The 24,940-nt window shown below is 61.9% G+C and overlaps 8 protein-coding genes across 8 annotated transcripts, besides 3 other annotated features; 4 read left to right on the top strand and 4 right to left on the bottom strand.

The window, feature by feature from the left end:
- Positions 1–347: 347 nt before the first annotated feature.
- PAN0_044d6390 (uncharacterized protein) lies at positions 348–2,027 on the top strand (the record flags this gene model as incomplete). The annotated part of the gene is made up of 1 exon (XM_014798167.1): positions 348–2,027. The coding sequence occupies one exon, from the start codon at positions 348–350 to the stop codon at positions 2,025–2,027; it is 1,680 nt and encodes a 559-aa protein (XP_014653653.1).
- Positions 2,028–2,089: 62 nt separating this feature from the next.
- PAN0_044c6389 (M protein repeat protein) lies at positions 2,090–4,753 on the bottom strand (the record flags this gene model as incomplete). Its single annotated transcript, XM_014798166.1, has 1 exon — positions 2,090–4,753. The coding sequence occupies one exon, from the start codon at positions 4,751–4,753 to the stop codon at positions 2,090–2,092; it is 2,664 nt and encodes an 887-aa protein (XP_014653652.1).
- Positions 4,754–4,793: 40 nt separating this feature from the next.
- PAN0_044d6388 (uncharacterized protein) lies at positions 4,794–6,161 on the top strand (the record flags this gene model as incomplete). The annotated part of the gene is made up of 1 exon (XM_014798165.1): positions 4,794–6,161. One exon carries the CDS (start codon positions 4,794–4,796, stop codon positions 6,159–6,161), a length of 1,368 nt encoding a protein of 455 aa, XP_014653651.1.
- Positions 6,162–6,415: 254 nt separating this feature from the next.
- Positions 6,416–7,514, top strand: PAN0_044d6387 (uncharacterized protein; the record flags this gene model as incomplete). Its single annotated transcript, XM_014798164.1, has 3 exons — positions 6,416–6,521; positions 6,705–6,792; positions 7,097–7,514. 3 exons carry the CDS (start codon positions 6,416–6,418, stop codon positions 7,512–7,514), a joined length of 612 nt encoding a protein of 203 aa, XP_014653650.1.
- A 930-nt stretch (positions 7,515–8,444) lies between these two features.
- Positions 8,445–10,310, bottom strand: PAN0_044c6386 (pre-mRNA-splicing factor slu7; the record flags this gene model as incomplete). The annotated part of the gene is made up of 1 exon (XM_014798163.1): positions 8,445–10,310. One exon carries the CDS (start codon positions 10,308–10,310, stop codon positions 8,445–8,447), a length of 1,866 nt encoding a protein of 621 aa, XP_014653649.1.
- A 417-nt stretch (positions 10,311–10,727) lies between these two features.
- On the top strand, positions 10,728–14,084 carry PAN0_044d6385 (serine/threonine-protein kinase; the record flags this gene model as incomplete). The annotated part of the gene is made up of 1 exon (XM_014798162.1): positions 10,728–14,084. The coding sequence occupies one exon, from the start codon at positions 10,728–10,730 to the stop codon at positions 14,082–14,084; it is 3,357 nt and encodes a 1,118-aa protein (XP_014653648.1).
- Positions 14,085–14,131: 47 nt separating this feature from the next.
- Positions 14,132–16,553, bottom strand: PAN0_044c6384 (uncharacterized protein; the record flags this gene model as incomplete). Its single annotated transcript, XM_014798161.1, has 2 exons — positions 14,132–15,034; positions 15,105–16,553. 2 exons carry the CDS (start codon positions 16,551–16,553, stop codon positions 14,132–14,134), a joined length of 2,352 nt encoding a protein of 783 aa, XP_014653647.1.
- Positions 16,554–17,287: 734 nt separating this feature from the next.
- Positions 17,288–17,662, bottom strand: PAN0_044c6383 (glutaredoxin; the record flags this gene model as incomplete). The annotated part of the gene is made up of 2 exons (XM_014798160.1): positions 17,288–17,401; positions 17,483–17,662. 2 exons carry the CDS (start codon positions 17,660–17,662, stop codon positions 17,288–17,290), a joined length of 294 nt encoding a protein of 97 aa, XP_014653646.1.
- Positions 17,663–20,746: 3,084 nt separating this feature from the next.
- Positions 20,747–24,292: a sequence feature (In-frame stop codon was detected at splice-junction site;~hypothetical protein).
- A 150-nt stretch (positions 24,293–24,442) lies between these two features.
- Positions 24,443–24,525: a sequence feature (In-frame stop codon was detected at splice-junction site;~hypothetical protein).
- A 284-nt stretch (positions 24,526–24,809) lies between these two features.
- Positions 24,810–24,878: a sequence feature (In-frame stop codon was detected at splice-junction site;~hypothetical protein).
- Positions 24,879–24,940: the final 62 nt, after the last annotated feature.

Here is a 24,940-nt window from a genome sequence, read left to right as displayed (position 1 = left end):
TTTTTTTTTCTCTCGAACCCACAATCTCTTTCAACCCCCACCCGCCCTCGACAACAAAGCTTTGCATTCGTTTTGACCTTGCTCGCTCCGAGCCGAAGGGCTTCGGGCGTGCAAGCTTCGGTCCGTGATGCAAAGATCGGTCCGCGGCGAAGGCCCGGTTTCGTGCACGCCGCGAGATGAACAAAGGGGCCGACAGAGGCAGCCTGGGTAGCTGCAACGCCTCATGAGGTGGGCCCATTGTTTCATGTCCACTCTGCAGCTCGATGCATGTGGCCCCCCTCTTTGTGGGCCCGAATAAAGACGTCTGCTTGCCCCTCCTCCGGCGTGACCTTTGCTCCACCATCGCAATGTCTTCGCTCTCGCTGCGCTTCTCGGCGCTCTCGGCGGGCAACAAGTCGTACAACCCGCCCAAACCCACCTTCCACTCGCCACAGCTCAAGGCATCCCGACACACCTCGCTCGCCTCTTCCAGCAGCGCTACCCTCCCCCTGCGCGCGTCGCAGACGGTAGGCGATCGACCTCGTACTGCACCGAATAATGCGAAACCGTCCGGGTTGAGGAGCGTCACCGAGTTCGGCAGGCTCGAGCTGGATGCGCTCGAAGAGAGTGTAGAGAGCGAGGCCGAGCCGCACACCTCGTGGCTCGAGCTGGACGAGGATGTGGCACCGAGTGCATCGCGTCGGCGCAGCAGCACACTCTCGTCCGGCGTCGAGTACGTCCACACCCCGAACGCCATGAAGAGCCAGTTTGACGACTCCGACGACGAAGACCAGCCGCTCTCCACCCGCCTCTCGACCGTCCCGCAGTTTGCGAGGCTCGCCGCACTCGGTTCGACGCGCCTGTTTCGCAGACATGCGCGCGCATCCTCCTCGATCGACCTTGGCCACAAGCCCCCCGCCGCGCCAAGTGTTGGTGCACCACGAAAGGCGGTGGTGGGTGACCGACCGAGCGCGACCGAGCTCGAGCATCTCAAACCCGGACCCTCGGCGCTCGAGCGGGACCTGGTTCGAAGCCTCAAAGGCTCGAGCCCCAAGGACCGCAACAAGGCCCTTCCCAGGCCACCGGAACGCTCTCGACGATCACGCGATTCCACCACCACCATCGACGGTCCCCCACCCGCCTACGTCGAAGAAGCAGGGCTGCGCAAATCACGCTCCCTCACTACACTTCGCCTCGAGCAGCGGCCCATCGAAGGTCTGGAGCGCATCACCGAGCATGTCGTTTCGCCTCTGCCGCCGAGTATGGCGCTGCCGGTGCTGCCGCCGATTGAGCGCAGTCGGGCGTTTAGCTTGAGCGAGATCAAGCGCACGGGGTTGCCGCCGCAGAAGCCGCCGCCCAAGGCGCAGCTGCCGCCTACGCCGCGCGACTCGGGCAGCCAGTCGTTCGAGTCGGCAAAGTCGCACCCCACCTCGCCCACGGCGCTTACGACGTGGTCCATCCTCGACGCATACGCCCATTCACCGCTTCCTATCACCCCACATGCATGGCAGGCCGATGCCAAGGTCGAGCTCAACGTAGGTGGGACGAGGTTTACGACTCTAGCATCTACTCTGCGGGGCGAGCAAGGTGACTGTCCAAGGCTGTTGCTACCACGCCCGATTGGGCAGCCAAGGCAAAAGTCTCAGGCGGACCTGGAAGAGCGTGTGGACGAGGCGGATGCGGCGGCCAGTTCGCACTCGAGCTCGCCGTCGACGTTTGCATGCGATCTGTCGCAAACCGACTCGGTCTCCACCCGTCGCACCAGTGGCGTCTCGGAACCCAACCACGATGCTCCAGCTACCGCCATCTTTGTCGATCGAAACCCCGAGCTGTATACCGACATTCTCGACATCCTACGATCCTCCAAGCTTCCCTTCCGCCTGCATGCTGCTAGTGTCGCCAAGCCGTGTGGAGAGGATCATGGATGCCCGCTCGTTGCCGCGCGCATGACGCTGCTCTGCCGACTCACCGAGCTCGCGCACGAAGCCGAGTGGCTAGGCTACCCGTCCATCGCCCAGCTATGCGCGCACCAACTCAAGCTGCTCTAACTACCCGCACACACACACCCTTGTAGACTGCACAAATCCAATTGCAACACGAGCTGTACGTGCTAGTCTTCGTCCTCGTCGTGTGTGATGGGTCTCCTAGCGGCCATGGTGCAGCTTTCGTAGAGCTCCAAATTGAGCGCCGCCAAAAAGCACGGTACCGACTGTCGGATGCCGTTCGGATCCAACCAGTACTCCCTGAGCGCTGGCAAATTCACCATGCCCGGAAACTTGACCGCCTCACCCATCAGCTTCATCCTCCCCACATTGCCGTCCTCGCTCTCGAATACGAGCGAGGTAGACCCCGAGGACCGGTTGAATGTCGACGTCAGCTTCACCTTGCCGTTTTCGAGGAACTTGACGCGGTAGCCGAACAGCGACTGCATCGCCTCCCGGAACTCGTTGGCCTTGGCAGAGAAGACCTGCTTGAGTCGAAGCATGGCTTTGTCCTTGGCCGCCATCGACGCCTGCAGATCGCCCAGGTCGTGCCGAAGATTGTCGACTACGCTTTGGGGAACCAGCGCCTGGCCCGACGTTGACGTTGAAGAAGAAGCGAGCTTGGAGAGTTCTTCCACGCGAGAGAGCAGGCCGGCATTTTCGGCACGCAGAGAGTCCAGATTCGCACGGCGCAGCTCCACGTCGTGCGAGACCGGGTTTCGCGCAAGCACAAGACACCGCTGACGGTCCTGGTCGAACTCGCCCCGTCCCACCCTGCCCCACAGCATCTCGTTCTCCCTTGCCACCTCTGCAACCTCCTTCCCGAGCCTCCCCACCTCGGCCTCTAGACTTCCAACCTTGGCCTCCAACGCGGCCTTTTCGGACTGCATCGATTCCAGCGCCTGTACCGAGCCAGACTCATCGGTGTCGGGTTTGGCCTGGTGTTGGGCCAGCGCACTCGCAACGGTGTGCAGCTCTTCCGCGGTGCGGACGGCGTCGGCACGCGTCTTGTCGAGCTCCGCCTCGAGCAGCGCGATGCGCTGCGCATGCGCGCCGTCGTACGCCGCACTGTGCGTCTTCTCCTCCTGCTCGTACGAGGCGAGCATGGCCTTGAGCCGCTCCACCTCGTCGTGCAGCCGTGCCTCGGTCTTGCTCGCTCGCGCCAGCGCCGTCTGCATCTCGTCGACCTCGTGCTGCACCTTGCGCTCGCGCGCATCCACGTCCTTGGCCTCGTCCTCAAGCGTTGCGTTTCGCGCACGCAGCTTCTCCACCGTCGCTGCCAGCGCACCACACCGCGCACTCAGCCCCGACACCGTACCCTGCAGCTTTGAGAGATAGCTCGGCAGCGTCGATCGGTCCACCACCGCAGGCGGGGCGATGGTCGGCATCACCGCATCCACATTAGCTGCCGCCGCGAAAGCCGCTTCGACGTCAGCGGGCAGTCCTGTGCGCAGTAGTTGGTCCCAGCTACGCTGCTGCTCGCGCAGCTCCGCAGCGACGGCTTCGGAAGAGGCGAGCTCGTCGCGCAGCGCATCGAGCGTGCGCACGCGCGTCTCGAGCGTCCGCTTCTCCTCCTTGAGCAGCTCCACGTTGCTGGCATGGTGCGACAGCCGCGCATTCTCCGCGGTCAGATGCGCCGTCTCCGCCTCGAGCTTGCGCACATGCGACACCTGCCTTGCCAGCTCCTCGGCGATCTTCCTGCCCTCCTCGCCCCCACCCAGCCTTGCCTCGTCGCGTTCTTGCCGGCGCATACGCTGCTCATCTTCCAACGCATTCTGCAGATCCTCCAGCTCCGCCTTGTTCGCGCCCACCTCGTCCTCGAGCGTCCTCGTCCTCGCCTGGGCTGTCGAAGCCTCCCCGCGCACATGCGCCACCTCGGCCTCGAGCTCGGTCACCCTGCTGCGCAGTTCAGACACCTGACTGGCCGAGGTGGACGCGAGCTCGTCGGCGCGATGCGTGAGCTCCGAATTGAGCGTGCGCAGCCGCACCACCTCATCCTCGAGCGCCAGCCGCTTTGCGGAGCATTCGACCTGGTGCGCGCGCGACGCCTCCTGCTGCTTATCCCACTCGTCGAGCAGCTCCACGCGCTGCCGGTTGAACCGGTCGAGCTCCTTGCACTTGGCCTCGTAGTCCTGCTCGAGCTTCTTGTACCTGCGCGCCTCGGCCAGCAGCTGCTGGTCGTAGTTCGTGCGCAGCACCGCAATCTCGTACGCCGGCGACTCGGGGCGCGGCGTCGATGCCGGATGCAGCTCCGCCTGCAGCAGCAGCGGCGACGTGCCGTCCATGCTGAGCTTGCGCAGGTGCGGCCGCTTGATCGCCGCGCTGCTGAACGACATGCTCTCGTCGCCCAGCCCAGCTGCCGAGACGGTGCGCTTGTGCGCTCCGCCGCCGATCGAGGTGTCGAGCAGCATGGATGCCGATGCGGTGTCGTCGCCATTCAGCCCGAGCATGTTGGACGAGGTGTTGGCGTCCAGCGGTCGCGCTGCAAGCGTGCTGATGCGACCGGCGAGGCCTCCGTAGGTGCGCGACGCAGGTGCTGCACTGGCAGGAGGCTGTCGCAGCAGCGATGCCGATGCAGCAGATGCACCAGCAGCGCCCATCGAGCTCCTGCCTGCCGCGCCGCCTCCACCCGAAGAACGGTAGGCGCCCATGGGACCAGCAGCCGAGCCGGGACGTGCGCCACCAGCGGCAGGCGCAGCATTCGCACCCATTCGCGAAGACGGTCGGGGAAGCCCAGACTCGGCGCCCGAGCCTGCAGCGTTTCCACCTGGGCGCGGGATACCCGAGCGCATGGGGATGCCCGAGCCTGCGGACGACACTCGACGTCCGTCCATGGCGTGTTGCGTTGTGTTGGTGTTGGTGTGCAGTCGAGTCGGTGGTGCTGCGGTTGTGCGAAGCGTGACAGGCGCTAATGTGGCGCGCCTATTCCAAGGCGGTGATGCGTTGCTGCTGCAGCGTCGTCTTTCCTTGTCGCCTGTGTCCAAGTGGGATGCTGATGGTGATGATGGTGGGCTGATGGGAGGGAGCGATGCGTGTGTTGTTCTCTTCTGCGGCGGCGTGTTTTGGCGCTCTTTACGCGTAAATCGCCTCCCTTTCGATCGGGACCGCATCGGGTCAAGGCATCGGGCTCGATCGGAAAAGGGTCCTCGAAATTTCGGCGGCGACTCAGCCAAATCCGTCGAGCCATCCAAGCCCGCCTCTCAGCCAGCTGCCACCATCATCATCTCGATCTCCACGCCCCTCTTTCTTCGTCTCTCCATGGTGGCGCCTGCGATGGCGCTTCTCGGGGCGCCATCACTTCGCCCTGGGTCGCTCGCATCCATCCGCGTCCCAGCGTTGTCGGCCTTTGGCGCTCTTGACGTCGCCGCGCCGGCCCGTGCTTGCTTCAGCACGCCGAATCGATCGCTCGTATCCACAGCCGCCACGCCCGCCCACAACCGTTCAGAAACAGCACAGCACATCAATGCGATGCAGCAGATCGACGAGCCCAGCAGGCCCCAGCAGTACAAGGATGTGGTGCTCAGCAGCCTCCCGCTCACCGCCACACCCTTCGACATCCGCTCGCTCGCCCTCGGCAAGATCCGCAACGATCTCGCCCGTATCGAATTCCTCTATACAAAATCCATGCGTCCGTCTGGAAGAGCCATCGCCTCTTTCTCTAATGCCGGCAATGCGCGCACCTTCGAGGAAATCGTGCAGGGACGCATCCTCGGCGGTCGCCAGGTCCAAGCGCGCCTTCAGTCCGCAGAGCGTCGCGACGCCTTCCTCCAGTCCTACTATGCCTCTTGGTCCCGGCACTACCAGCTCCCGCTCGACCTCATCGAGTACGAGCGTGGCACACTCGTGCTCCTCCGCAACATCCCCCAGGACACGTTTGAAGCGCGCCTCGAGGAACGCCTCGCCGGCCGCTACGACCTTCGCCAGCAGGACCGATGGCGTGGCAAGCGCACCGCATACCCTGGCTACTTTAACGACAAGAAGGGCTACGGAGGCTCGCACGACGTCGTGCTCGGTGGCGTGCTCAAACTGCCCAAGGCGCATCCTGACGCAACCACCGCCTCCTTCATCGTCCGTTGCCAGTCCGCTTTCGAGGCGAATCGCCTCGTGCGCAGGTGGCACAACACCTACTTTGCGCCGGCCACCTTCGACATCCAAGACACCGCCGGCCGATACCGCGTCGCCGCCTCCGTCCTCTACTGAGGCAGCAGCAGCAACGCGTCCAACAATGCTTCTCTTCAAGGTGAGTCGCCCTCTACCGCCATCACACTCGGCACACCGACCAAGCCGCCTTGCAGACCCTTACCGGCCTCTACTCGCCACGTCCGTGATGACGAAAATCATGGCACCACACAGAGTTGCCTCGCACGCTGCTCCCGCACAGCCTCGCCTCCTCGATCGGTGCATCGCGTCGAACCGATGGGCCGTGACAGGAGCGCCTACATGCGCGGGTCATGATGCGGATCACGTCCGCACCCCTCTGTCCCTCGGCCACGCATCGTCCAGCCTTGTACGGTCTCGATCATTTTCCGGGAGAGCAGCAGCAGCAGCAGTACGAGCCGCGTCGATGAGCCTTGGCCAAGCCGCTCTACATGCAGAGCGGAAGCACGGGAGACAGCCATCCACAACGAGGCGAGATCCCGTCGTCGGTCGGACAGCATCGCCGTCTGGCAGCACCGATCGGTGGCGTGGACCGTGACCAGTGAGACGGGGCATCTGCGAGCTGGCGGTTCCAGCGAATTGCAGGCTCGCGGGTGCTGCGGGGCTGGCCTGCGATCCGGATCTCCTACGTCGAGATCCAGGGGACCGGCTGGCCGCTCGCCGAGTCAGAGCCGTGTGCGCGTTCGGTGACAATTCGCCTTTCCGTGGTTTTTGGAAGCTTTTGATCTCAGCTCCGGCGTTGCGCCTGGGCGGATTGATGGTGATGAAACGTTCGGAAAGCCTGTTTTGTGTGCTGAACAACCACCGACCCACCTCGCGATATCTTGCACATTGAACGACCGACCGACCACTGGAGTCACGTGTGGTGACAGACGTATGACGACATGCGGAGGAAAGAGATCACGACGGATATGAACGACTCCTTTGGAACGAGCGACTGCGACCTTGCTAAGTTGTCGGGCGCCGTGTGGCTGCAGCGGACTGTTCTGGCTCGGACCCTACCACCCCAATGCAAGGTCGCTTGGAGAGCCTAGGGTCTGCTGGCGGTCCACACGGCGCCTCGATTGGCTGTTCGACAATACCTCCCTCGACTGGGTGTGCACTCCCACCTCTGTGCGAGCCATTGCCGCGATTCGACCTGAAGACCCACCGAACACGCTGCCGATGAAGCTTGTGATGAAGGTGCTCCACCCTTTGCGGCTTCCGCTCTGCAGCGACAATGGAATGCACGACTTGCCAGGCGGCGCGTCCATGCTCGGCTTCAAAGCCTGCCTGGGCCCCGCCTGCGATTGTGGCGTCGCGCGTGATGCCCTCAAGCGGCAATCCTCGCCCGATTTGGACTGCGATTGGGACCACGAAAGCGCCCCCCGAGACGATGCTACGGATCAGTGCTGAACCGACTCGACTCGACTCGACTTTGCGACTCCCGACCATGAACCACGACTGCGACGACTGCAAGCCCTTTTGAACCTTGACAATCTGATTGCTCTGGCGATCAACGTTGGGGCGGCGCGCTCCGCTCGCGCGGGCATCTGCGCGGGTCGAGTGGCGTTCGCTCTGTGGTGGCTGCCGTCTTATCTCACCCCGGGTCGACCGCCTTGGGTTTGGGGATAAGGGAACAGGCGATTAGCAAGATCTGTTGCTCCCACTTGGTTTTCCTTCCGGGCTGTTTGACTCTCTGCTGTTTCTGCTGCTGCTCGCGATGCCTTCACATTATCTATCGCTTCTACGATCACCACCATCTTTCCACGGCGTTGTCTTTCGCAAGTACTGCTCTCGCCATCGCGGGGGTAGGAAGGCACGCTAGTAGATTCGCATCCTGCGCTGGTTGGGGGCAGAAGGTGTGGGGACGAGGACCGCCGACGCGCATGCTTGCGCTCGTGTCTCGGAACAAGGGCGCACACCCTGCCGTAGCCCCTATTTGGGCCGGTCGAGGAAGACGAGGTTATGCGCATGGGCAACGTGCGAGGCGGTGCATACGCATGCGAAGGGAACGCGCAACCACGCGGGCCCGCTGCGCACCGGCAACGACCGCTCACAGAACAGAGATCTGAAGACGTCGGCGACCAAGAGTCGGGGCTTGTCTGTCGGCACGGCGGTGTGCTTAGTGTTGATGGCGAGGATGACTCCTCGTTCCCAACCGGCTTTCTTTTTGGCCGCCAAGAACGAGCTTTTTGGCTGACACCTGCCTTTGCCCTCTCTTTTGCACCAGAGCAGCTCTATACATTTGTACTTTTACACATTCCGCCTTGCGATTTCATCCAACTGCATCTCTCTCGCCTATGATGTTTTAATTGGCAAATGGTTTTGAGGGGGAGGATTTTTTTAGATCTGGTCGGGGTTGTCGGTGTAGTTGGCCATTGGATCTTCGCTTCTGGCGGGGGCGGAACCGTTGATGCGACGGTAGGCTTCGAGTTGCTCTTCTGTCACCTCTGTGTCTGCGGCGGCGTGCGCAGGGGGGTGGTGTTTGGCGTTGATGCGTTCGGCGTCTTGCAGCCAGTCGGGTAGCGCTTGGAAGCGGCGGCGTTTTGCGTCGTCGAGTTGGGCGGCGAGGGCGGGATCGTGGCGCGCGCGCTCTTCCTGCATCGCCGCTTCCAGCTTCCGACTGTCGAGTCGAGACGCTACATCCCCCGACCCCAACTCTTTGCGCGAAGAATATCCCGTAGCTCCAGAATCGCCGCGGTTCTTGCGAGATGATCTTCGTCGAGGCGATCCTTTGGAGGAAGACGAGTCGATGGATCTCGATCGATGCCGTTTTCGCTCCTTTGAAGCTTTGGCCGGTGGCGGTGGTGGGGGAACGAAGGTGGCTTTACTAGCTTCGATACCCGCCTCGCCGGTACAGTAGCTGTTGTACACGGTCGAATGGCAGCACCTATATCCCCACACTGCAGCCGCCACATCGTACCACGACCCCCAAACCTTCGTATGGTTATTCTCCACCACATCCTCCGCATACTTGCTCCTAACCACCGCCTTCTCCAATCCCTTGACCACCTTCCCCGTCTGATCGTACTCTACATAATGCTCCGTCTGACCCACCAGCAGCTCCCTCGGCAGCGCATCAAAGTGCTCCTCCCCTCCATACCGCTCCAGAATACTGCCCTTGGTCTCGGCACGCAGCTTCTGCTTGCGCTGCTGGAACTCGCGGTACTGCCTCTCATTTGCCGTCGGATTCGCCTGCAGATTCAGGTCGTTGCCGCGCGCCTCGGCCTGCCACGAAAACATCTGCAGATTCGCCAGCTGCGACGACTCGCCGCCCTGCGCACGCGCAAAGTTGTCGCCCGCATACTCGGCATCCTCGGGCCGGATGTTGGGGTTGGGCGCCTCGCGCATCGTGCGCGTCTTCGGGTCGTAGTACGCCGAATCCACGTCGAGGTTGTACAGATACTTGGCGCGGTCTTCGCGGATGCGCAGGTTGCGGATCGTCATGCGCTTGTCCGTATCCACCTTCTGCCCCACCGCATCCGCCTTGTCGGCATATTTGTCGTCGTCGCTATCGTCGCTGTCCGACGAGCTAAAGTCTCCGTCGTCGGTCTTGGAGCGCGACTTTTGCGCGAGCTTCTTGGCGTGGCGCAGATCGGACGACGTCGCATTGTCGATCTGCTCCTCCTTGAGCCGCCTGCGCTCGTCCTCGATCGCCTCAAACTCCTCGACCACCTTCCTGTGCTCCGAGGGGTCGTAGCCGTTCCACCGATCGCGCTTGGCCGCATAGTCGAGCCCCTGCACCTCGTCCAGCACATGGTCCGCCGCGAGCGTCTTGCCGAGCTTCTTGGCGCCCTTCTTGCGCGGACGCTCGAGGCAGTCGCGCGTCTTGTGCGACATACTGCCGCAGTTCTCGCACGCGCCCTTGCGGAACTTCTTGGCCGCGGGCGCATCGGACGAGGTGGAGCCGCGCTGGTACCAGTCGTTGATGCCCGCCTTGACCGCGTTGGGATCGACGGGCTTCTTCTGGTGCTTGAGCGAGCGCGAACCGGTGTCCATGTACCAGGGCGCCTGCGCCATGTAGGCGGGCACGTGCGGGTTGATGATGTTGCCATCCTCGTCGAGCTCGGCGGGTGCCCTGCCGGCTTTGCGGTCCTCCTCGAGGTCCTTTTGGCGGCGGAACTCGGCTCGCGAGAGCTTGCCGGGCGCCGCCGCAGCTGGTGGAGCGCCACCACCGGGCGCGGTGGAGGAAGATGCCGACGCCGACATGGGTGTCGAACAATGTGCAGTGTGGCAAGATGGTGGAAGGGAGGCAAAGGCGGAAGGTTGCTGAGTCGATTCCACCTTTGCCTATGCAGGGTCGCTCGGGCGAAAGATGCGAAAACTCCACTCAGCCGGGCTCTTTTCGGCAAAAGGTCTAACACACAGCTGAAATTCAGGAACAGATCGGCGATGGACGGCATGCGTAGTTTGCGGATCGGGCTGCGACCTCCACGCCGGCGCGCCGATTTGGGGAGCGAAAGTCGGCTTTTGTGCTGCCGCTGCCGCTGCTGTTGCTCAGCCTTCTTTCCTTCCCACCCCTCCTTCTCTCTCGACCAAGCGAACGACGACGCGCACCCCTCTTCATCGCACCGCCACCTCGCCCCGAATGGCCTGCGCTTGAACACATATCGATCAAGCAGCACCATGGCGCCTCACGGTGACCAGCAACCGTCGTCGTCGTCGGGTGGCATTCGCATCGCAGGAGCCGCCAGTCGCGCCCAGGCACCTGGCACACAGCCCGAGCCGCCCAAAGCCTCCGCGGGTATCCACAGCTTCAGGCCGCAGCCAGCCGCTCTCCCTGCCCAGCCTATCGACCGTCCATCGCGCCCAGGTCCTCCGTCGTCCAACGGCAACAACCGCAACGGACGTCATCAGGCGCCACACAAGGATCAACCTAGCACAGCTGCTCGCCCGMCCGCCTCGTCGCTGGATGACGACGACGACGAAGAGGGCGCCATCGCAGACCCAGCCGATTCGCGCCCGCGTCAGTCTCAGTCTCGCTCAGATCGCCCAGCCTCGCCATCATCATGGCGTCCGCCACCTCCAAAGACACCGCCGCACCCAGCATCAGTCGACCAGAGAAGCAACCAGCGCTCCAACGATGCCAGTCGAAACAACAACTCGGTGCGTGAGCCACATCGCCCGTACGAATTGCGCTCTCCCTCACCACCACGTGCACCGTCTCGTCCGTCTGAATCGTCTTCCACGCATTCCGCCAACAATGCTTCATCCTCGGCGAGGTATGTTCCGCGAAGCCCTTCGCCGCGCGGCAGAGATGCTGCCTCCCGTCCCTCCAGCGATCGCCCAGATGCGCGCAATCAGCGTCAGCCTCACGACGCCGATCCTAGCCATGGGTGGGACCGCGATTGGGACCGCGACAAGACTCGCGAATCCGATCCTAGCCGTGGGAGGGAGCGCGAGTGGGGCCGCGACAAGACTCATGAAGCCGACCCGAGCCGCGGATGGGACCGCGAGCTGGATCGCGACAAGATGAGGCCACACGAGTCGGCGCGACCTTGGGGACAGGAACGCCGCCCAGAGAGGCAGTGGGGTGCAGCGCCGCGCGTACCGAGGCAGAACGATCGCGACTACGAAACACGAAGGCACGATGCAGACTTCGGCAGGGATGGGCGCAGGAACATGGACGCGGACCGCAACCGCGACCACGACCGCGGCTACAGCCGTCCCTGGGGCGGTGGCGATCGCGATCGGAACAGGCACCATGATGACACGCGCCCCAGAAACGGCGGCAGAGACAGGGAGCTCTCTCCCGCTGCACCTGCCCGCGACAAGCAGCAGTTCCGAGGATGGTCTCCGACGCCGCCGCACACCAAGCCCGAGGCTCAGCCTGTCGACGCGCCACCGCGCGAGAACGGGCAGCGCCAAGCAGACGCTTTTGCCAACCGCCCGCCCTCGAGGATGGGCAGAGACAAGCCGCCGCCGTCGTTCTCGCGTCCGGAATCGACGTCCGGCCAGCCAGCCGACAACGAACGCCCGCCCAAGCGTCCGGCTTCGCCTGCGCATCGCTCGCCGCCCGCCGGTCTGCTCAAGCGCAAGCCCAACTTCAGCGCAGTCGTACCGCCCACCTTGATCTCGCCGCCGGGCAACACTTCATCCGCTCCAGACTCGGGTGGCAGCACCAACGTCGCTCCAGGTGCGCCTATCCATCCCAAGGTCAACACGATGGAGTCGCCCGTCATGCCTGGCGCCGCCGCCTCCCGGCTGGGCTCCGAGTCGCTTGTAAACAGCCGTCCGGGCTCGGCAATGCCCACGGCTCTGGGTGGAGGTGTCGGCGTCGCGGCCACGACATCGTCCTCCGCTGCGTCTGCCGCTGCTCCGACCGATGCCCACTTCATCACGGTTGTCGATGCGCTCGATGACACCGACTGTGCGTCTGTGCGGCTGTCGAGTCTGCCGCGCAAGCTGCCGGACGTGCCAATGTCTGGCCGTGAGCGGCGCAAGGCGCGTGCGCCACCGGTGCCGCTCAACCAACGCAAGTTCGTCGGCTGCTCGTCGCTCGACGACTACGAGATCTCGATCAAGCTCGGGCAGGGCACGTTCGGTGAGGTGCTCAAAGGGCGCCAGATCCGCACGGGCGTGCAGGTCGCACTGAAAAAAGTTACCATCCACGACGCCAAGGACGGCCTGCCCATCACGGCGCTGCGCGAGATCAAGCTGCTCAAGAAGCTCAACCATCCGAGCATCGTGCCGGTCATCGACATGGCGTATCGGCCCTCGGGCGAGCGCGGCAAGCTCGGCGACGTGTACATGGTGGAGCCGTACATGGACCACGATCTGAACGGCATGCTCGAGAATCCGAGCATCCGGCTCGAGGTGTGCCAGATCAAGCTGTACATGAAGCAGCTGCTCGAGGGCACGCTGTACCTGCACAAGAACCGCATCCTGCATCGCGACATGAAGGCGGCCAATCTGCTCATCAACAACAGCGGCCAGCTTCAGATCGCCGACTTTGGCCTCGCACGGCCGTACCGCGATCCGGGCCAGTCCTGGACGGGCAAGGGATGGACGGGCGGTACGCACCGCTACACCAACATGGTCGTCACGCGCTGGTACCGTCCACCCGAGCTGCTCGCGGGCGAGAAGAAGTACGGTCCGCCCATCGACATGTGGGGCATCGGCTGCATCCTCGCCGAGATGATCATGGGCAAGCCGCTCTTCAAGGGCACCTCGGAAATCAACCAGCTCGAGCTCATCGCCAAGCTGTGCGGCTCGCCGGACGAGTCCAGCTTCCCGGGCTGGAAGTCGCTCCCGGGCGTCAAGGATGCCGATCCGACCGGCAGGCCCGATCCGCATCCCGAGGTGCCCGGCCAGCACGACTTTGGCTCGTACCCAAGAAGGATCAAGGAGCAGTTCCGCGGCATGTACGATGCAGGGCCGGGGTGTGCAGATCTGATCGATAAGCTGCTCGTGCTCGATCCGACCAAGCGGCTCACGGCGCAGCAGGCGCTCGCGCACGAGTGGTTCTGGACCAAACCGTTCCCTGCCGACCCGACCAGCTTGCCAAAGTACGAACACTCCAAGGAGATCGACCGTGCGCGCAGGGAGTGGAAGCCTGCGCCCGCGCCGGCGCCTGCACCTGCACCTGCACCTGCACCCGCCGCGATGCAGACATCCATGGCTTCCGGCGGTATGGTCACCAACGCGCAGCGTGCGCCGCACATGCCACCTGCCATGCAGCACGCCAGGCCGTATGGCCGCGGCCCGTACGTGCCAGCCGTAAATGGAGCGGCGCCACTCAATGCGTGGGATGCACCACAACCGAGCACCTACGCACAACAGCGTCCCATGGCGCCACAGGGCGGCTTCCAGCCCCGCCCGCCTCCAGCACGCCATCCGTACCCGGATCCGCACGCACGCTACCCGCACCCGGGCCAGCAACGTCCGCCTCCACCTCACCATGTGCCTCCGCCTCCTCGCGCTGCGAATCTCCCTGCGCGACCGAACTACCCTCCGCGCGGCGCACAAAACCCCTACTCCTAAGCACCCCGCTGTCACACACTGTTTTTCCGCGCACTTTTCCTGCAATTTCAATGAAAGTTGGAGCGGCACTGACCGAAGGTCTCCGAGTCGAACGAGGTGGTCATCTCCACCTCGTCGTCGTTGGCGGTGGGGAGGGACCACTGGCGCTTGAGTCGTACGGAGCTTGTTGTCCTTGGGCGGTGGGCTGTGACGGGGGTGGGAGGTTGGGCGATGATGACGGGGACGGCGGTGCGGATGACTGCCTCGAGCGTCTGGGTCGAATCGGCACTGAGGGGGGAGGTGCACGAGGCGAGCGAGTCGTAGCTACGCTGACGGTCTCGACGGAAGGGGTTGGATTCGAGATGCACGTCGTATGGCGGTGGGGTTGGGTGGCAGTAGAAGCCCTGAATGGGAAGTGCGCGTGACGAGATTAGCGCGTTGAGGACGAGGTCGCGATGAGCAGGCATGGTGGTGTGCGACGAGACCGAGATGGAGTCGGTGCGTTCAAGACCCGCCCCGCGCCACGCTGCAAAACGCGACCCCGCCGACGCGGGTGTTGGATCCCCGTCGCTGTTGGGCGTGGCTTGCTCTGTCGCGGTCGAGGTCGAAGGCGGTTCGTCGTTCCCTTGGCGAGCTGGACGGAAAAACTTCGTCACCATGGTTACGTACCCCGCCACGCCGCCAGCTTCCCCAGGCTGTGGACTTGCACGCGCGGCTGTCTCGACGACCTGACTCTCCACCGGCACCTCCGACCTCCTCGCTCTCCTATGATGCGCACCAGCACCCTCCAGGATGCTGGCGAGCTTCATGTGCGACGCGGGGAACAGCACAAAGGGCGCAAACAGATTCATCGAGTTGACCGTCTTGAGCAACGTGAACCAGCACGATCCAAACATGTCGACGTGTGCCGCTGCGATGCTCGCCGCATGTGCCTCGCGCGGATACCTCCCAAATACCATACACAACCGCATCTACACATCAGCGTGTCAGTCCAAAGTCCCAACTCGTGCAAAAGGGGGGTTGGGTGGGGGGAAGACTTACGGAGGAGGCGCCGAATTCGAGGCAGAGGAGGGCGACGACGACGTGGTCGATGACGCAGCTGAAGAGGAACCGGCATACGGCGAGGTAGCCTTCGTCGGTCGCCAGTGCATCGTGCACGCCGTCGGCGCTGCGTGTTGGTGGTGAAGGCGTGTGACGGTGCGTGCGCTTTTCGACAAGCGGCAGCGGGGAGTCGGCCAAGTTGCTGCTGACCGAGTCGTGGTGGCGATGCGCAGACTCGCTCCTGCTATACGTCGAGTCGGGCGTTGCGCATCGCAAGCTCGGCTGTGGCGTCGGGGGCAACGGCGCGTTGGGGGCCGGCTTGGGTGGTGGTGGAGTGCGCGCTCGAGCGCGGTTGAGCTGGCTCAATCCACCCGGCTGCGCCAGCAGCTTGGAGATGACCACCGCCTCGCCAGCCTCTTCCGGTGCCTTGGTACTATCCTTGGTGGTGTTGGTACGGGGTGTTTGGCGAATACGTACTAGCTCAGCAGCGATCTTCCTCGTAAGCATCGCCAGAGTGACCAGGTAGAGGACTGCCAGCATCACCCCGCAGGCGGCAATGAGGCTGTATATCTTGAGTAACCACCTCCTCCTCTGCTCTGCCTCGGCAAACGTCCTTGCCATCAGCACCAGCGATTCCGTATCCGCCCTCGCAGCTGGATCGAACCTTCCCGGTCCTTTCCAGCCACGCAGGCCTGCACCGACGCACAGATGATCGTACACCGCCCTGCGCAGTGCATCGATCCGTACCGCGCAGCACGCGCTCCCCACAAAGCACGCCAGCGCATACACAAAGATGCTCGCATAAATCCCGGCCACGCACCCATTCCACACCACGGGCCGCGTGTTCGGCGCCAGCACCGCCACATACCCGAGTGTCGAAAAGTACGCCGTGGAAAAGATAAAGGCGATCATAAAGATGTGCCACACCTCGGGGCTCAGCACTGGCGCAGCATCCGCTGCCCCGCGTGATGTGTACGACACCACCGTCTTGATGAAGAGCGACAGCACGTATACTTCCGAAAACACCAGGTGGCAGTTGATGCACGACGCCGTGATGAACTTTCCCACGCGCGTCTCCTCTTTTCCAGGCGGTGTTTGGAAGAGCCTCGAGATGCGATGCCATATCGGCGTGTTGGTGGGCGTACGGATGCGCACGGTGTAGGTACGCTTTTCGAGCTTGACAAACCACAGCGGCGTGCGGCGATGTCCGTACAGCAGCATCGCCAGTACGACACCCATCAGACTGACGAGGTTCAGGCAGCTCGTAGTCCACGTCAGCCCCCAGTAGCCACGAGGGTAGATCTGCAGCGCAAGCGCGTCGAGAAACTCCATCACCTCGCCCGCCGTCGCATTGTGTAGCGGCCCCAGAATCTCTTTCGACATGGCGAGCAAGAAAGAACAAGGGTCGGCAAGGTCGTAGATGAACTGCGGACCGCAACTCACTTCCATCCGACTGAGGTTATATGTACTTGATCACTCCGAGCGACGGGTTGGAATCCAGAGAGACGGTACGCACACGCATCACCACGCTCATCCATCCGCTCGCCACATCGCTGCGGTTGAAAACGGCGTACAATGCGCCAGCGTTTCCGCCGAACCGCCATGGCGGCCAAAGCGTCGAACTCTGGGCCCCTTTGTGCGGCCATCCGAGGCGGAGGCGCGACTTGTGCCCGCAGGCCCGAGCTCAGCCCATCGTGTTTTTAGTCGCACTCCCGCCAGCTCCTATTGGTTCTTCCTGCTTGCACTGACATCCGCCGCGGTTACGGACAATAGCGACGACCGGGGCGCACTGGTGCATGCGACCAAAAGTAGGGTGGCGACTAACTTTGCCGGGACAGAGACGGTCTGAGCGGCTGCACGCTCGGGATCAAATCTCGCGATCGAGCCCCTTCGTCGCAAGCGATTCCGCTGAGAAACTTCATCTCGGCTGTCTGGGGTTGCTTGTGATCCAAGCGCCATACCCACGCTAGCCCACGCTAGCCAACGCATCCGCAGCGGCCCGTTCATCACACCCACGCAACAACCCAACGATGCACGGACGGAAACGATCCGATTTCAATCCTTCGATGATTCACATTCACGCCGCAGCATCTCTACCAGCGACGTTTGTCCTGCTAGAATTGCAACATTCTGGGCACGAGCGGTGAGCGCCGCCTCGCATCTTGGCAACGCGGGGAACGAGTTCACTTGAGGAGCTGCTGAAGTTTTCCGCTCTTCTGAGCGTCGAGCAGATCGCTGCATCCACCGAGGTGCTTCTTGTTGATAAAGATGTTGGGCACCGTACGCTGGCTCGTCTTCTCCATCAGATAAGCCTGATCAACGCCGCCCATCAGTATCACTTCTTTTCCTCTCTTTCATTGTTAGGGGGCAGAACTTACTTGGATATCGCTGCCCTCGGAACCCATCTGGTCGAGTTCGAGCACGCCGACGCTGCTCTGGTCGAGGCCGAGCTTGGCGATGACGCTCTTGGCCTGGGTGCAGTAGGGGCAGTAGCTCTTGGAGAAGACGGCTACAAGGTGCTCCGAGATGAGCTTCTCGGCTGCCTGCTTGGCTGCCATCTTGCGAGTGTCGTCGAGTGTGGCCCAGTTGGTTCCACCGGACAGGATTGATTGTAGAGCGCCGATCTTGGAGAGCAAAAAACACACCCGAGTCAGATGTGTTAGTGGGATAAAGTTGTAGATGGAGATCAAGAACAAAGACGACGAGGTGTGTGGATCCAGCGTGCAAAGTGTCCGACCGGCTACTTTTTTTCGAGGGCCGTCCGCGTTCGGGTTTAAACAGGCTTAGCTAGGCCGCCCCCGGCCACATGTGGAGGCTGCGAGCTCAAGAAGCCTGGTCGAGCACAGACAGACGCGGGTGTGACGCAAGTCCGAATGGACTAGTGTTTCGGCCGAAAGAGCTCCACCCTCAAACCTGCCGCTCCCTTCCTCGACATCTCGGTGCACTTACAACACTCCTTCCAGTGGTTCGGTCAAGCAAAACACTCTTTGGCGAATGCTCCGTCCTGGTCACAAGACGAACACATGCAGACGTCCAGCAGCCGTGGTTGCTGCGACGCGCCTGCGAAGCTTGTCACCCCACAGCCCGAGCTCATATTGTAAAGTGGTCTAGGTGGTGGCAGCAAGATGAGCTTCGGTTTCTTGGTCCAGTTTTAAACACTTTCCAAGTGTGTTCCGTCAACATCTTGGGCCGAAATTTGCGATGATTTGCGTCTGACTTGCCGTGTGTACTGAGATAGCCAAGGTCGATACGAGTATCGAAAACCATCACATGGTGACTCCGATTGCGGTGTTTGACGGGACTTGAATGCGCGCAAGAGTGACACTCGCTCTGCTGTCTTTCATTTTGCACCCACCTCACACCCTTGACGGTCCCAGAGCACAATGATGCGGCGGTGGGTCGGATCGGCATCTCTCGCAGCCGCCGACACGCGAGGGTGACTGCTGCTGTACGGCAGTGGACAGAGCGGAACCTGACTCCCACAGCGTCGAGCAACAGTGCCTTAGTCAAGGCGACGATTAGCTGCAGAGCGATGAGTTTGCAAACAAAGATCGCGTTGCCAATCGTGCTCAAGCCGCCCTTGTTTTCAGTCTTCGACCGACATCGACGTGCAAATTCAGCCGATGAAAATGTCAGTACGACGTTGTGTAGCAATATCTCTTGTAGAGCGCAAAGTACAAGCAACGGCACCTGGCAACAACAGTGTATGAAGGAGAATACGATCACTTACTGCGGAGCGAAGAAGACTCGTCACAAAAAGGACCTCGTGCTCGGTAACCATGCTATAGCCTATCTTGCCCCCACGGTCTCTTTATACATCGACAGGCTGAGTTCAGCTGATATTTGATCTTGAAACTGCTGGCGTTCTGTTCAAGCTCACTCAGATGTTCGCAAAAGCATGCATCTCTCAAGACGGAATCTCGAGGTTCAGCTGTTCCCCCCGCTCTGCCTGTCCACTCACCACCAGCATCGCCAACGCTTTGCCAAATCAAGCACGCCTGTCAATCAAGCTTCATGTCGTTCCGAACTTATCGCTCTTGTTCAATTTGCAGGCACGTATACTTACTTCAACGCAATGGACAGTCCAAGCATGTGTTGATTTTGACATGTCCGACCCACATGGACACGCAAGTGTACAGATGGTCCAACGCAGGAAGGTTCACATTTACTGCACACCGGCCAAACACCAACCCTACTCCATAGCCATCGTGCCCTGACCCTTTCCATCGACACACGAGACTAGCTGACAGAGACTTTAGAACGATGCTGAACAACAGAGAAAAGGCAGAAGAATGCGAAACAAGCAGCAACGATGTATCGACCAAGGAAACCTTTTTTTTTCAAGTCGATGAGCAAAAAAAAGGTGTCGAGAATCTACTGTAAGCCATGCTGCCCAAACATGCGTTGGCCGCGTGGTGTCTCGGACCGACATGGCGCCGATGTAGCTGATGGAGCACTTACGACGAACGTATCGAAGATGCAAGGTCGAAACAATCGCGTCGTTACAACGACGTGCCGGGAAAGTCGGCTGACTTACGGCACAGCAACCACTTTCTTGCAGGCACTCACGCCGACATCGACACGCGCAAGTCCCACCAAGCGCATCCAGTGCATCAATTCCGACGCTGCCTCACCAAACGGCATCACTGTTTAAAGCCAGCAACGCGCGCGCTTCGTCCCCAACCGTGCTCAAGCATCCATTTCCATCGACACTCTCTAGCCCATGCTTGAGACCGTGGTACAGTACTCAACATCACAGACCAACATGAGAAACCAACAAACCACATCGGCCAGCACTGCTCCAGACAATCACTCACTCCAAACACGAAGAAAAAGGCCTTGTACCTCAGCACCCCTTGCAAAACGACGAGTCTGATCCAAAACAGCAGTACGATCCACCAGAGAACGCAATCAACAACCACATCGGCCAAACAACGCAGCGACGTCCACCTTCTCCAAAAACGACACCGGAAGAAAAAGGACCCCGTGCATCCTCAAAGAGCCCCTCTTGACCCTACGCTCTTCCACACACATCGACCGTGCGCAGTCTAGCGGATCAACTACGACGCCGGAAAAAAAAGCATGAGGCCTAGAAACTCTTAGTATTACTGCGATGCCTGGTGATGCAGGACGCTGGCGAAGCGAGCGACAGGCAGAGATAGTACGGAACGAATGTAATTGATGGTGGTTCTCTATCTACAGGATGTGTGTGCGTGTGCGAAGCTAAGTGAGACTGAGGGAACGAGCTAGTGAGGGAAGGGGTACGTGCATGGTACCCCTGAGTCGGGTGTATTGTATGCATGCACGCCTCCAGGGCGTGCATGGTGTTAGTGCGCGCGTGTGTATGCAGGTACCGGCCCGAGCGAGCCGGATACCCACCAACAGAAACAACCCCATCATCCAACCGTGCATCAGCAAACGTACGCGCGTCCACTCACTCCACAGCCACAAGACATCAAAAAAGGCCGTCACCTCACCAACCCGCACCCAACCCCTCCGTCAACACACAAATCTATCAAACGAGGAATAGTAATACGACGTTGGTACAACAAAGGACAAGCATGGGAACAAGAAACAACGGGCAACAGTGTATCGAGAAAGGCGGGGACGAGATTAAAAGGTATATGTGAAAAAAAAAAAGATCAAGAAACGGTGCATCCTGAATTGAACCACCAGCTCTGCCTAAGCTGTTCGATCCAATGCACCACGAGGCACAGACGCAGCCTTCGGCTTCGGATGGGCAGCAGCTTGGCCTTCTCATGCTCGTCGATGGGCATCACCAGCGCCATCCAGTAGCCGAGCCGCTCCACCTCGTCGGCGTTCGGCATGGGCCCGTACGTGTGGTTGAGCCGCGACAGCAGCCACGGCGCCGAGCCCGAGCGCAGCGTCTCGATGAACGACGTGCAGATCTCGGTGAGCTCCTCGATCGACGGCTCGGCAGGCACGGGCTTGAACGGCATCAAGCCATCCTGCTCCTCGGTCCTGTCGCCGTCCTGGTCGTCGGTGGCTGCGCCGGCATCCCGCCCACCATCATGCGCAGCTTCGCGATCACCATCGCCGGGAGCCGACGACGCAGGTGTGCGGTAGATGGCCATGGCGTCCGACTCGGCGCGCGTCATATCTGGACGGGTGCCGTCACTCGCAGCGTTGAAACTGTCGCTGCTGGCTTGGGTGCGCACCGGTGCCGAGGTGGAAGGAGCCATGGCAGCGGCACGCGGACGTTGGCTGGCCTCCTCGGCCTTCTTGCGCTCGAGCTCTCCGCGGCGCCTCAGCACAGCAGCCTCGAGCGCGGCCTCCTCCTCGAGCGAGATGTCGTCGACGCGCTCCACACGGCCGACCGTGTAGCCGTCGAGCGAGCCCTTCTCGAGCAGACGGAAGCGGTACGAGCCCACGGTCTCGAGCATGCTTCGGCCGTCGGCGAGCATCTGCACCGACTTGATCTCGAGCATCGTGCCGTACTCTTCCAGGCCGCCGTTGGTTCGGGATGGCAGCACCATGCCGAAGCGCGGATTGCCGCTCTCGAGACAGCGACGCACCATGAGACGGTAGCGCGGCTCAAAGATGTGCAGGATGGTGGGCATGCCTGGGAACGCCAGCGTGCACACAAAGATGGGCGTCGAGAGTCGCGCCTCGCGCTCCTCGTGCTCGATGGCGAGCTTGCGCTGTTCGTACAGACGCTTGAATCCGTAGTGGTGGGGCGCCGTGTCGGGATCGTCGTCGATGATGTAGCCTGCGCGGCGATCGAGATGGGAGGCAGCCTTGGTGTCGCCGTCTGCGTTCATTGCGATCGAGATGCCAGCATAGGCAGCCTCCTGTGTCGAGTCCGAGTCCATCGCATCCTCGTCCGAAAACGTGGCCGTGTCCGAGACGAGGACCTTGAGAAGTGCGGTGTTGGGGCGGTGGTCCTGGAAGAAGGAGAAGTTGGGCATGTCGGCACGGCAGAGGGGGCATCGATCGCCGTGATCGAGACTGCGGGCAAAGCAGGACTTGCAAAAGGTGTGGCCGCACGGGGTTGTGAGGGGGTCGTACAGAAGCAGGTAGCACAGCTGGCACTCGAGCACCTCGACGAGCTCCGAATGCAGTGTGGCGACGGTCTGGATGAGTGGCTCGCCGTTGAGGCCGGTCTTGGAGGAGAGCGAGAGGCTGTGTTTGGCATCGACGGCATGCTGATGGTGGCGATGGTCGTGGCCGTCGGCATCGGTATCGGCTTCGGTGGCGGAGCTGGCGCCTGGATGAAGTTGTGCCGCACGACGTCGCAAGACCGAGTCCACGAGCGGCTCGACGCTGCCGCCTCGGTTCAGGGCGTCGCTTACAGTCGAGTCTTCCGTACTCCAACCAGAGTCGACGTGGTGAGGAGCAGCTTCCTCGGCTACCGCCGACTCGCTCTTGACTGCTTTGCCCTCGAAGCGCGAAGCTTGGGCCTTGCGGAAGGAGTTGGCGCTGGAGGTGCTGTTGTCGCTTCGTCGGCCTCTGCGTCGTTTGAGGTGCGCCTTGCCGCGCTTGCGAGTGGCACGAGCGGCGAGCGGAGGGCGAGAGAAGGCACCACCGACGAGATCGGGCCAAAGGCGATCGTCTTCCTCTTCCGTGCGTTCGTCGTCGGTCGCAGCGTGAACAGTCCACCCGTCGTCGTCCTCCTGGTCGATTTTGCGAGCACTGAACGTCGCATCGTGCGAAGTCTCGGCATCGGAATCGTCCGAGTCACCAACCTCGCTATCCTCTGCGTCGTCGGAGTCGGCGGCGGCCTGCACGCCGCCGACGGTGCCGCTCTCGAGGTCCGACTCGTTGCCACCAAAGATGCCCATGCCGCCATACGAAGGTCCAGATCGATGTGATCTGCGGCCACCAGATGTCGAGGGGCCGTTGCGACCACGTAGAGACGACGGGCCGGCATTGGTCGACGATCTGCCCGCGTGTGATCTTCGTCTTTGCGAGACGCGAGAGCGGACGCCCGAGAGCCCCGAAGGTTGCAAGGATGGATGGGAGCGTCTTGAATACCTGGAGCCAGCGCCACGACCCGAAGAAGTGGAAGTGGAAGCAGAAGGTCTAGCACGTCTCGGTGGACGTGGGAGAGGCGAGGATGCGTATCGCCTGAGGATGGCGACTGCTTTGCTGAGGGTGACGTCGGTGCGTAGCATGTTGCTGGTGGCGAGCGATGGGAGGAGGTTGGCAGCTGAAGGGGCGTGAGCGCCGGCCGCGGAGGTGCTCGGCTCGACACCTTGCGGCGGGACAGCAAAGAGGTGTGCTCGAGATCGAGTCTGAGGGCCGACGACGGTGAGCCTGAGTGGATGATCAGCCACGCCCATGACGAAGCCGTCGACGGGAGGAGCGCCGGGGCCGACGTCCTCGATGCCTGTTGGCAGTCGCTCGGTGTAGGTTGGGATGAGACCGTAGCGAGGCTGATGACCGGCCCAGACGCCGATGCCGCGACCGATGGCAGAGCGAGGGCAAGCGTGGCTGGGGCAGGGGACGGTCATGGGGCTGAGTGGAAGTCGAGGCGGCAGGTGGGTGAGGCATGGGAGCGGTGGCACGTCGTCTTCAGAGGGGATGGATGTGGGGAGCACGCGATCCTTGATGCACTGGAGGCAGGAGGAGTGACCGCAGGGGAGGGTGACGGGATCCTGGACGGGCCTGTTGCAGGCGTGGCAGTTGGCGAGGGTGAGGAGAACAGTGGCGAGTTCGCGTGCACGACGACGCTGAGCGGCTGTGGGGAGGCGAATGTGTGGAGCTGCGGTGCGAGGTGGAGGCGCCGAAGACGTGCTTTGTTGTGTGTGCTGCTGTTGGACGCTCGAAGATGTCGATGCAGCGGTGGAGGTGGATGGTGCATCGTACGCCGGTTGCGCCGAGGATGTAGTTGGTGATGCCGACGCCATGTCGGTGTGATGGGTGGCGTGTCGCACGGCCGAGTCTATGGAAGGCGACGAGAGACGAGGCGATGCGGGCGGCATGGAGGGCGAGCTGGCGGCGACAGGGCTCTGATGCCGGCTGCTGCACGAGGCGGAGGTGGAAGCGTGATGCATTTGCCCGCCGGGGCTGGTGTTGCCGCTGGCGGCGTGGTTGTAGTGGTGCGTTGCTGCGTTCATGCTTGTGTCGCCATGCTCGGACCAAGGGGGCGTCTGGCCAGGGTTGGTAGGAATGGCGACGATGAAGATGGCGACCGACGCCAAGGAGGGAAGATGCGCGTGTGCTGGCTACGACGTTGGCGGTTCTATATCACCAGATGCGTATCAGTGCTTGTTGGTGCGTTGGTGCGTCCGCCGATGGAGGGGATGGTGATGATGATGATGGCGAGAAGATATGCAGCCTTTGATGAATGGCGATGGTGTGCGACGAGGACTAACTGGTGAGGTGGAAGAGGCTGCAGATGGCGTCGAGAGTGAAAAGTCGAGACGGTGAGAGCTAAGCAGGGCACGCGCGTAACCAGCTGGAGGAATGTGCAAAGAGCGCCGGATAGGCTATGCCTAGGTGTCGAGAGGTGGAAGGGCAAAGACGAGGGAGGGGCTGAGGCAAGAGTGGCGGCTGCTTCTGCTAAGCGGAGGGCAGGCGAGAGGCCAAGAGCTTAGCCAACGAGCCGACGAGTGTGATGTGAGCGGTGTATCGGCGTGAGAGCGAATGGAGAGCGCAGAATGTGCTAAGCGAGACTGCGACTTTTGGCCGGCGGTGTCGGGCTGGCCGAGTGAGGAACAGAGTCTTTTGACACACACACACACCCGACTACCGGATCCAGTTTTGGGTTGGGGTTGGAGCGATGGGGCGTCGGTGGTGGTGGATGATGAGCTGAGGCGACGGCGTGCGATGAGGCTCGCAAAATAGAGCGTTGGGCGGCCAAAAAAAAAAAA

This window comes from Moesziomyces antarcticus (genome assembly GCF_000747765.1).
Source record: "Moesziomyces antarcticus DNA, scaffold: scaffold_v10044, strain JCM 10317, whole genome shotgun sequence".
Lineage (NCBI taxonomy): Eukaryota > Fungi > Basidiomycota > Ustilaginomycetes > Ustilaginales > Ustilaginaceae > Moesziomyces > Moesziomyces antarcticus.
This window is presented reverse-complemented; position numbering and strand designations above follow the sequence as displayed.